At 34.6% G+C, this 12229-nt stretch overlaps 1 protein-coding gene across 1 annotated transcript; it reads left to right on the forward strand.

Annotated features, from left to right (window-relative positions):
* Window positions 1-4723: 4723 nt before the first annotated feature.
* Window positions 4724-9544, forward strand: LOC144351333 (uncharacterized). Its single transcript, XM_078009047.2, has 6 exons — window positions 4724-4817; window positions 5006-5077; window positions 5950-6208; window positions 8282-8582; window positions 9092-9165; window positions 9388-9544. The coding sequence occupies exons 2-6, from the start codon at window positions 5018-5020 to the stop codon at window positions 9420-9422; spliced, it is 729 nt and encodes a 242-aa protein (XP_077865173.2). The 5' UTR covers window positions 4724-4817; window positions 5006-5017; the 3' UTR covers window positions 9423-9544.
* The last annotated feature ends 2685 nt before the right edge of the window (window positions 9545-12229 follow it).

Below are 12229 nucleotides of genomic sequence, written 5' to 3' on the forward strand. Positions count from 1 at the left end.
ATGTAATTATATTTTAATTAATCTTGCGTTGGATGCACACACACCGCCCTGTCGTGACGACATGGCTCAGTATATTAATGTTATCCTGTGTTGTTTGGTATGTTTTTTTGTCTTCTTATTTTCCTTTACTGTAATAATTGTCGAAGGTTGTTAATGTACTCTGTAATAATTGTCGAATGTTTTTAATTTGCGTTTCACTTTTCAAACATCGCATAATATATACATAGATTAAACACATTAATTAATGTAACATATAGTCGTTGGCCAGCTGTTTGTTTTCTTGTTAAATTGTATTTGTGGTAAACTCCTGGCAGTGCATAATCTGCAAAATGTCCTGTCCACGGAACATTACATTGGTGAATCATTTGCCTGATACATTTCTAGAGTTTTAATATATTTTAAATCTAGCATCAATTCCAGAATTTCATTATTTAAAATAAGCGCTGTATGGATGTTACTAGCAGAGGTTAATTAAATGTAGTTGTTTTAATCAAAACAAAACAAGACATATGTCTACGTATTCTACGTTTGAATTAATTCTGACAAACGCATGCGTGTATATATTAATGCATTGCTAGTATGGTAGTCGCACGTTTCCGGTAAAGATCTGCGACAATTCACTGGATAATACACCATTTTACAGCTCCAAAGGTTCAATTACTATTAATATATTAACTTTTGTTAATTAAAATCCAGTCATCCGTAGAATCGCGACCCAAATATATATGTGTATACTCTAATGTATATTATCACAATAATAGCTATTTGTTGTATGTTACGTCATATACGGTATGATTAGAAGAAGTGTCATGGGACCCCCCCCCCCCCGTGTGTTTATCCATTACGAGTGTTGGTACCACAAAGCGTTAGACCACAGAGCATTTCTGGAACGGTGATATGGAGGGACTGTTATTTAACCTAAACGATAACCAATTAGAAATTTTAAAATAATGTGTTCTAATGTATGGGGTGAGATCAGTGCCAAAAACATTTCATTTAGCATTTTACTATTATACTATTATGTTCACCTTCTTTTTTCATTTTGTTAGCTTTTTATAATTATTCAATCATTATGTTCACATTTTTGTTATAATTATGTTTCATTTTTTTCTTTATTTCATGATTATCTTCACATTTTTATAATATTCTATCATTATGTTCACATTGTTTTCTCATTTTGTTAAGATTTTTACATTATGTCATCATTATGTTCACATTGTTATATTTTATCAGTATGTTCTCATTATTTGACATGTTTATCTGTCTAATTATGATAATTTATGCATGGTGAGCAAACTCTCTAGATTAGCGTAGGCGCTAGTACATGCGTAGTTGGTTTTAAACTATATACGCGTGTGTGGCATAAATATACTAGTATCTTGTATTTATATTCCAGTGTACTAATACAGCATAATAAGCGAAGGTCTGATTTCACATAATAGACCTACAAACTAAGTATAGCTCTAAACCATGTACTTTCACACTCAAGCAAGAGAAGAGACATGCTGGTGACCTAGCCTTACACTGTGAGTGTTTTATTGTTTGCAGTTTGTAAAATACCTTTTTTTTCACAAATAAAAAATTAAAATAAAAAAGAACTGCAGACCTCACATCTTTCTATTTTTGTGAGGCCAGCCAAGTTTCCACATACAAAAATACACACTATATTTCTTGTTCAGAATACCATTTATTCCCGACATCATATTCAGTGGCTAGTTTTCAGGATCTACAACAGTAATAAATAAACAGAAATCGTTTTGAAGACACCGCCATATCTTGATTTGTACCATACCATTTCAAGCTACAGGGTGTCTAAACAATGACTCAACAACCAATAAACACATCTTCCACCCACCACAAATAATTGAACAACCAAGTAAGCAACTAATATCAAGCTACATCCTGAAAACTATGAGATAGCACATTACAACCAGTCATTACAAACATGAAATCCTCCACCCCTCCCAATTCACCCTACAGCATTAATGGTTCCTATACTCATTACCCAATAGATGCACCTGACTCATCAAACTTTTGACCAACCACTCATTCTAATAATTATTGTTGAGTGAGGGCGCTATTTACTAATGAGAGGAACCTTTTAAAAAAATTAAACATCTATATATGTCATTTAATAGTCCCGCTCAGACGGAATAATTTGCATTATGTTTCAGTTTCGAAAAAGGCAGACAGTTGATAATAAAAAATTATAACTCGAAAATATTTAGGTACAGAATATTTTTAATCAAAAATCTATTCTCGTTGAGTCACTGCTGCGCTGAAACACTGCACCGTGGCCAATCTTCAAGAACACGTTGTTTGTTAACTGACGACGTTGGCGTGTCACTTTGTACGTACCGTGGACGATTTTTCGCTATATAGTAAACTATATAAAACTTCCATGATTAAATAAATTACTAGTATACTGCTAGTACTAGGTTATGATTCTAATATAAACATTTAATAATCTGCAAACTGTAACCTGACCTGCAACCTGTACTCTGTGTAACTTTACTAAATTTCAGCAGCTTGATGTCCGGTAAGACAACCTTTCGTCATGTGATATCAATTAAAACATTGATAAAAGGACAATAATGAAAAAAAGAAGTCTTGGTCCCCGGTTGCCGTAGTAAACCGATGTCGTTGCTACACTGCATGTGATTTATTTCAAATTATCAGTTAATGACAGTACCGCCATTATGTTCCGAATCAGAAATAAATTCCAAATACACAATAATATATTATCAAATATAATAATGTATGCATACTATTTTAATATGTAGTTTCTCGTAGATGCAAACCTAACAAAAACAAGTACATGAGAGAAGTGATTTTAATTCGCAAAAGTAATTCGATTTCAAACACATACGACCCATACTGTCATTGACAACAAACACTTACCTCTGAATAAGTGATCGGTGTCACCAAATAATAATGACGCATGTATCACTTTTACTAAAGTCAGAAATAATGATGGAAAAATACTTAAAATCATTCATGTAAGAGATAACAATTATATGAAAACTTTAAAACCCTTGGCATTATGGGTACATTTTGTTCGGTGCATTTTGGCCGAGTATAATAATACACTGGCAAATAAGTATCGACGTGAAAAGTGATATGTAATTCGTGTGTTTGTGTCATTTTGTGGAAAGACGTGATATTTATAAAATGTTACTGGTAGCTTTTTGTATATATGATTATATAAATTGCATCATTTACTGTCGTAAGAGTATTCAAATTACCAATTGACATTCATCGATTTGTATCGAAACTAACTATATCATGCATTTGTTGCTTATTGTCCGTGAATGAAAAAAAAAAAAACCGTTTCCAGACTTGAGATGGAAAGTGGGTCTTAGGGTCAAACACGGTGAAGACATCAACATTCCAAACGAGTGAACCCTATTTATTTAATACTAGGGTAAGATTTCGGTCAATTAATCGTTTCATTAATTGTTATCAAAAAATAGTACAGCTATTCTTTTTCTTTCAAGAAGATCATACTCTGTTTGTTTAAGAATTGCAAATTATCGCCATCCAAGACCAAATTGTTAATGCTTTAATTTGTAACAATTCACGCAAAGTATGGATACTATATTGTTTTTATGCCATAATTATCATACGTATATTACAACATAGGGTGTCACCCCATCTATGATAGTTCCGCCATGCACTTTGCATTGACTACATACCAACTGAATGTTGATACAGACACTGAACTTGGATTGAGGTAATGAATTTCAAACAAGAAAAGGTAGCCTTATTGGGTCCACGTTGGTAGTTGTAGGACTTGAGTCAAATGAAATACCACAAATTAAAACGCCAAATACTAAAACGAAGCCTAGTCGCGAAGAGACCGCGTAGAAATAATGAATGCTTATCCCCTCCACGCCAACTTGATTAGGAAAGAAGATTACTTTTACAAAAAAATACACAGAATGTATTCATTTTTCAATAAATTATACTACCTGTTGATATAACGATGTTGACTACTACATTTAGCGCATCAGCATATGGTGGTTATGATTAAGTGAAAGGCAGCCATATAAGTATTAGTGAGTGTTACCATTGGTAGCTATGGTGGAGATAGCGTACTACCTTTTGATTGATGGCTGGTGACATAGGGTGAAAAAACCATATAACACTGAAGAGGTACTTTTGTTATCCCGAATTATTTAACAAAACTGGGGTTGGTTTTAACTATAGAATTTTGGTTTACTATGGAATTGTTTAAATTAGAATAATATTCAACCGAATTTCTCAACGTATGATACTGTAAAATGTAGACAAATGCTGTTACCATAGAAATGGAGCTTCATGATTGTATATAATAAATTATTAATTACATCACAACTGATAAAATGATAGTCAGATCTCAAGTTTTGTAGACGTCATCACCCCAAAGCAGTACTGTTAATACATATAACGAAGTTGTTTCAACCTATAGAATACACGATGACGTTCGTCACCTAGTTAGTAAAAAGCGTAGTAAAAAATCAAGAATAACACAAAAACATACGATATTGTGATTAATTAAATAGAAGCATCAGAAAACGCACAGAATTCCGTATTCATCGATATATACCAACAATCACACCGTATGGTGTACCGTTCCACACCTTACGGAATAGGACTGAAGAATTCAGTGTTTGGATTATCCAATTTTCTTTTTAGAAAACAAGTATCTGTATGTATGTAACACCAAAGAAAAGAAGGTACACGTCAGCTTAGTGACAATAAATAGCCTGGTGTTGAAACTGACACATTCATTTCACCAAGCACGTCGACTTTTTCCAGAGTCACTCATTCGTAAGGTAAGTCTACTCGCGTCGCGCGTGAAACCTCACTAATAAGTATGGCATCGTGCGAGATATCGCCGCTGGTTGTATAATGTACAAAAGACACTAACGTGCTTCTGTTAATTGCTCACGTGGTTAGCTACACTCAGCGATTTATATTTTCAAGACGGTTGAAACACTGTTCATCTTGGTTATTTTTTAAGGCATTGATAAGAATGAAGATTCTTTTGATATCCGTGCTGGCCCTGCTCCTGGTTGTTGCGATGTGCAACGCAGTAAGTATAGTGTTGTTATATAGAGTATGTTATTGCAATGTAACATGATTAGAACTAATTGAGAATATTGGGTTTTGGGGGAGGCAAAGTTTTAAATTAACACTTTATATATTTTGTGAAGAGAAATTGCTGCCTCGGTCGCCAATTTGATTTCTTTTTGCCTCGAACATTGGGCAGCTTGTAAATAAACCGAAAGTCAATCAATTTAGAGACTGGGTGTTTGGGATTGCAAGTCTCTCTGTTTAACGTGCTATTCTGATTGGGTCATTGTGTGAGAATGACAACGGATCATGAAATAGAAAGAAAGTACACTTTTGTGACGTTTTTTTGGGGGGACTTTATGTGACGCATAATGTGATGGTAATTTATACATCTGTTCACATGAATGACAAATAGAATAATCAACTTAAATCATTAAATGGGTTGTAGTTATATTATTGTGTTCATATCAAGCTGCCAGTGTATCACTTTAGTATTACTGGTGTGCAATTGGTCTGTAAAATCAAACTTGAAGTCAATCGTTTAGATGAAATGAGAAAACATTCACGCAAGCTACGATTAGGTAGCAGTGTTTATATCTTTTTATGTGAACTTAGAATCCCGTTCACGCAAGCTACGAGATTACAATGTGTTTGATATTGTCATCAAATTACCCTCTACAGATGATAATCTTGAATATGATGCTTCAGTTATAATTTGTTAATGGACTCTTCTTTATATATTATTCTATGTGTTATTTGTCGGATTTTTGCTATATTTGTTATATATTTGTTCGTAACCATCATTCATTTTTTCATTCTATGCGATATCTGATGTTTCATTTCGTAGTTTGGTTCTTGTTGTATTCTCTCAATATTGTTATATCCACACAGGGGAAACGTGGAAATAGTTCAGGGCATAAACATAAAGACAGCAAAAATAAGCCGGGAAGTAATTCAGTCAGTACCAGTAAAGAAAATAAAGGCATAGGTAGCAATAAAAATAAAGACAGCGGCAGTGACAGCGATAAAAATAAAGACAGCGGCAGTGACAGCGATAAAAATAAAGACAGCGGCAGTAGTAGCAGCAGCAGCAGTGGAAGTAGTAGCCGAAGCGACAGCGATTCCGGTGAACAAGAAGAAATTATAACGGGTATGTTCTAACACAAGCACATATACTGTAAAATACTGTATTTTCGTTTGCAACTAATTTGCTATTTTCGCGTAAGGAATGATTCAATGAAAATAAAATCCAGCGAATATACCTTTTTCCCCTATATTTTACATTCAACTCGTCGAAAGTCAGTGAAAATAAATTCCATACAAAACACCCAAAAAGTCTTTTCAGCTGAAATAAAGTATTTTACAATGGTTATGGGGTATCATAACATAAGCACACACATGACTTAGGGGCTACAATCTGAAATCTTACAATTAGGACATGGAATGAGTGGTTCGGCTTCACTTTGTAGTGATGTATAGGTAGACGGATCGGCGTTCGTCTTGCGGTTGTCTTCTTCTCAAAAACCGCTGAGCCGATTTGTAAAGGTGTAGATGAGAATTCATTCATGAGAAGATTATATGCCAAATATTAATAAAATTAGTGAAACGATAGCTATCAAAAATGGGTAATTTTCCCCAAATTACTTTTTTTTTCCTGGTAGTATTGCTCCTCAGTGCGGTTAGGATGACCACTATTAAACATAATTCTCTAATTATGGTAAATATTTTGACTACCTCTTGAAAACGTCCAGCCCGAGTGTATTGTTACGTTGGGATATGGTCAATATGGGGGGGGGGGGTCTCTCTGTCTGTCTGTCTGTCTGAGTGTGTCAAATCGTATTCTTTAAATATCTCAAAAACCCACTGGCTGGAATAAAATGCAATTTGGCACACAGATACTTTGCGATGAACTCCGAACCCTGGTTAGATGTTGGTATAAATTCGTGCATGTTTATCATGCTATTTGCTTAATAATTAACAAAATTTTGGTCATAAGTTATGTTGACAACTTCATACATGCATACTGTTTGTGTAGTTGAATTTCAAAAAGTACTTTCAGTAGGTGTTTTTCTTTTCACCATGTGATCTCGCGCATCGCATAAAAGGCGAGAAACGAATGTTTGCCGCAAAAATAGAATGATTTGAATTGTTTGTATAGCCCAATGTTGAAACGTTGACCTTTCAGAGAGAATTACGTCAGATAAAGGTCACTACAACAAAACTGACAATCATCAAATGTGTATAGCACATTTTAAAGCAAAAACAATGCTTTGAATTTGCGTTTGTCGAATCCCTTGATGTTTTGACGTCACTAGGACGCTATTACTTTTGTTTATTTTACTTTGATTTCATGCATAACGGGAGATCTCACAGTGAACGAAAAATTATCTGTTAATCTGTATATGTTAATTGCCTAATTTGCACATTAATTACTACTTTCGGCATGCTTGTTGATATCTTATAATTTTTCGTATGGGTTAAAACTTGCTAACATCATGATGTACATGTATAGTGTTTGAAATATAATTATTGTTATTTTCATCTTTTTCATATATTTTATAATTATTGTGTGTACTAACATCAGTTTGGTTACATGAATCACGACATATCAATACATTTGAATCAATATATAAAGCAGTAAGAGTTGTGGTAACGTAGAAATGAGTATATGTTAACAAATATTGGACTCAGTCCACACGGGAGAACTTTCTAGCATCTCTAGTGTGAAGATATTTCAGGGAGTATATCACATCGTATAATATCTATCATACATTTCACCGTTATACGTAAACTGTAACATTAATGCGCTTAGAGTCACATATGCATGTTTAGTAAATCAAACATCTGTGTAAGTTTGGTGAAAAAAACGCCTTTTTATGAAAGTCCTCTCCTCTCCCCCATTAGATGGACTGAACATGCATTTTATATTTCGAACCCACTTTTGTCACTTAAATTACATACACCATCGACATATCTTGCTGCGTAAACCTGTATTTCAATTTCTTTCAATGGGTAAATCTTCCGAAATCCTCGTCGCTGCCTTATTTTCCCACTTTCCCTTGCCTAATTGTAAGTGCAAAACTCATGCGCACATGCACAATTGAAAAAAAGTTGTATATCAACTTGCAATAATGAACAAGAGTAGAAAAAAATACTCAAACCTATATTTAAAATTCTTCAATTCCCATGTTTTATGTATATTGTTTCAATTATTTATTCAAAGGACCTCTCTGTGACTGCATGGATTTCAAGTTCTTTTCTAACAAAAAATCCTGGTTCGATGCAAAAGCGTCTTGTGAAGATAATTTGGGAAGACTGGCGATTGTCACAAATGAAGAGCTACAAGCAATGATCGAGAATCAACTTCAAAGTAATACACTGGAATCTGGTTTATGGGTTGGGTTGAGTGACGTAGATATTGAGAGCGAGTTTATTTGGGATGATGGTACGAAGATCTGTTATTCTAATTGGGCTGATTGGGCGCCCGCTACCGACGGAAACGACACTGACTGCGTGATGATCAGGTATTTGTTTATTTCTCAAACTACTGTAAAAGGGTTAATTATTCACTGGGTTTTAATTTAGCTTATTTCGCTGACTGGAGAATGCGCTAAATTAAAACCCAGTGAATATGTAAAATTTAGCATAGAACACATTATCTAAATGATAAAACCGTGAATTTAAAACCCACTGAATAACCTGAAATGGTAAATCAGTGAAATTTAAACCCAGTGAAAATTAGTCATTTTACAGTATACGCGTTCCTTGTTTCGGAGTCATTTGGGCAACATCTGTGGATGAGTATTACCATAGACCTATGGTATTACTAAAAGAAACCAGGGAAGGAAACGAGTCGAGTCTTAGACTTCTTGCAATGACAATCTACACACTGTGCTAAGTCTCGGTGTCAACTCGACACAGATAGAGCAGACTGACTATGTGAACCAATATTTATTACACATTTTGACTAATTAATATATATTATAGTCCAGAAATGTTGTTTTTTTAATATTTTTTTTCACACATTTCACAGAGGGGATAACTATCAATGGCAGGACGCTGACTGTTATGAACCACGTGGTTACATATGCGAATTCCCAGCGTTAGGTATTTATCTATTAAGTTATAAATCCAAAGTTTAAAATGGCTGTGACTTTTGAGCCAAATCTTGCATATGCTTGCATCCTTATAAGTACCAACTCATTTGCATATACAAGAACGTATTTCAATCATTCTACAAAAAGAACTGTGTTTTTTTTTTCAATTATTAAGTGAATATACTCCTATATCGATATTTATACAGTTTATTTTGCTGTGTTTTTGTTTCAGATTGTCCTACAGACTGCATTTCATGTTCAGTATAGACCATCGTGTCCGGGATCATGAGAGTACGCCACCAGCGGCAATGTATTCGACATTTAGTTTCCCATTTAAGACTTTATGAAGATAGTCTATTTAGTTTTGAATAAAGAATGCATTTAAGCAATGTTATGTTGTCATAATTGTAAGATATAAAGAATAGGTCTACACGCACATAGAACATATTTTTGTGTTTTGTTATTATAGTACTATACAAGAGTAAATACGATTGTTGGATTAAATATCCCAATACATGTATTTGTTTTGTTGTTCGAACTACATGGACCATGGGAGGTACTAACGGTACCTTCCATACATGGACCAACAAGCTGCAACTCTTGTTGAGAACATGTACAAATGTTGATCCATGTGTTCAATTTCAGCCACTGGAAGTCTTTGTGTGGTTCGGGATTCAGTACGAATCATATTCACTCTGGTTTACAGACTGGTCGTACCGTGATCTGTAGCAAATTTCCCAAAAATTGTTCAATATTTTGCGACAAACAAACTATTTAGTATTTTTAGTATACGTTTTTTTGTTATTTTATTAAAGATGATTGGGAAGGTTGTAACAAAAAGTACAATTTCATCCGTTCATTGTACTTGCACAATTTCGCGGGAAATTCCAATTCCAATTTTATGACGGAAAATTAGTACAGGGTTTCACTTTGTAGTTAACGAGTGTGCGGACAAAAAACACTGGGTGTAATAAAGGTCTTAGTTATTCTGTTCTGGGCATGATACTAAATAGCCTGCGTCGGAATTCATCGGCGAGGGCGCAATAACTAAGGGTCATATTTTGTAGACACGGTGAAGCATCATGAGTAGACTGAAAGCAAACAACAGATCACAGCTACGTTTAAATACACAATCAGAACAAAATAGGATTGACTTCTCGAAAATACAAAAAGGGGTACTTTTTGGTCATGCAAAGTGGTGTGCTTAGTTTGTATTTTTACCTTTACTCCGACGACTTGGAATTTGCGTGGTCCTGTGAGCTATTTCGATCACATTAGAAACCCCACCACTTGTTAGTCATATCTCTGTATATGTATCTCTGTATATTAAGTGCTCCACGGGTTTCAATAACAGTATTTTAATAACAATTCACAATTTTATTAAAAACGCTTGAAATTCAAAAAAAAGGAATTAAAATGTTTACATAACGTATATCGTGAAAGATACCACTAACAGAAATCACAACATTAAACCATTAATAAGAAATACCCCCCCCCAAAAAAAAACAACAACAACAACATCCGATTTATTAAACGCTAGTGCCTTTTTTACTCGAAACAAATAATATGTGTTGAATATTTGGGTGACAGGTGTGTACAAGTTGGACTCATGATATTAAGGGTATTAGAAAGAAATAGATACGTATAATCGTCCTTTATCGATAAAATGTGACATTGCACGAAAAAAAGGAACATTTAAGGTAGTGTGCGTGTTTCTGGGCACATGGTTGTCCAATGTTATGTCGGGTCAATATATTCAGCGTCAAATGGAAACAGCCGGGCATTTTGGTGTCTTGTGAAAGAGGTAACATTTCACGAATATTAATGTTTTATACTTCAGCGTGTGTTTACTGTGATTAATATTTCAGGTCGTCGGAGGTGAAGCCACTTCTGTAGTTTTCTGTCTACACGGTCATCTCTAGAAAATTTTTTTTTTTTTACAAATTGATTGCAAACTTTGTCACGAACTTAGTTTTTAGTGCCTGTGCTTAATCTAGCGGCATCAGCGAGGTGTATCACGAACAACACCTAACGCCGACCGCGTTGCTATGGGTAGTAGTTGATATAGCAACTACACACAAACACAGCATGGTACATATTTATTGCATTATTAGCACATCTACAAGTTTAACGAGAAATTTTCGTGAACATTTTGTAACAACTACCAATTTCACAGCGGAAACAACGCGCCATAAATGCAATAACGTGCTTTTAAGCTGGGATCACCATTACTGACCCTCGTATTTAGTAGATTTTATCAGTTCATGGGCAATTAAAAGGCGGTGGTTGTCGCCATGTGCCGTGTTCGATAAGGGTTTCATCAAAAATGGGTAAAATAGTTATAGCCATCGTAGCTTTACGACAAAAATTGTATTTGAGTGAGACGCCATCCCTTACCACCCACCCGTTTTTCCTGGACTGGGGGTCAGTAGTTATACGGCCGGTTACTGGTATACAATGGCGTAAAACACGTATATATTGACTATTTACTCGAGATTCGATCGCTACACGAAGACCAATGTCCTTTGACATCTGTGAAAAACCTTCAATAAAATATTTGAACATTTCGTTGCGTCACAATATTTTTGTCACAGTGTTTTTTTTTATATTTTCGAAGTTGTTACACACAGTACTGTAACGACATAATACGAACTTGTTATCACTGTACAACACAAATAAAAAGTTAAATGTGACAACTTTATAACAGTAAACAAAAAAAAAACTTGCCATCTATAAATTTTTAACTACACAATTTCTAAAAATTCAGTTCTCATCTTCGTACTACTTCGTAATTCGCAGCTCAAATTGTAATTCTCGGTACAATTATTCTGTAATTAAATATGCCACTGCTTGTGTTTTTTACTGTAATTTGCATTATTGTACACAAATGCGGGCAACATATTTACTTTAATTGTTCCCGTTTCAGTGGTTTATGCTTTGTGTTCCGCGGGTATGAAATTACGCGTCATTTATTATGCAAATGAGGACAGTAACAGCTGAGACTAGTTGCATATGAGTTCGTCATCGTCGCCGTTGAGGTCAGCTGTGTTTGGTGATCGTTGTTGCATGTGTGC

Source organism: Saccoglossus kowalevskii, chromosome 1 (assembly GCF_978046115.1).
Source record: "Saccoglossus kowalevskii chromosome 1, keSacKowa6.1, whole genome shotgun sequence".
NCBI classification, from domain to species: domain Eukaryota; kingdom Metazoa; phylum Hemichordata; class Enteropneusta; family Harrimaniidae; genus Saccoglossus; species Saccoglossus kowalevskii.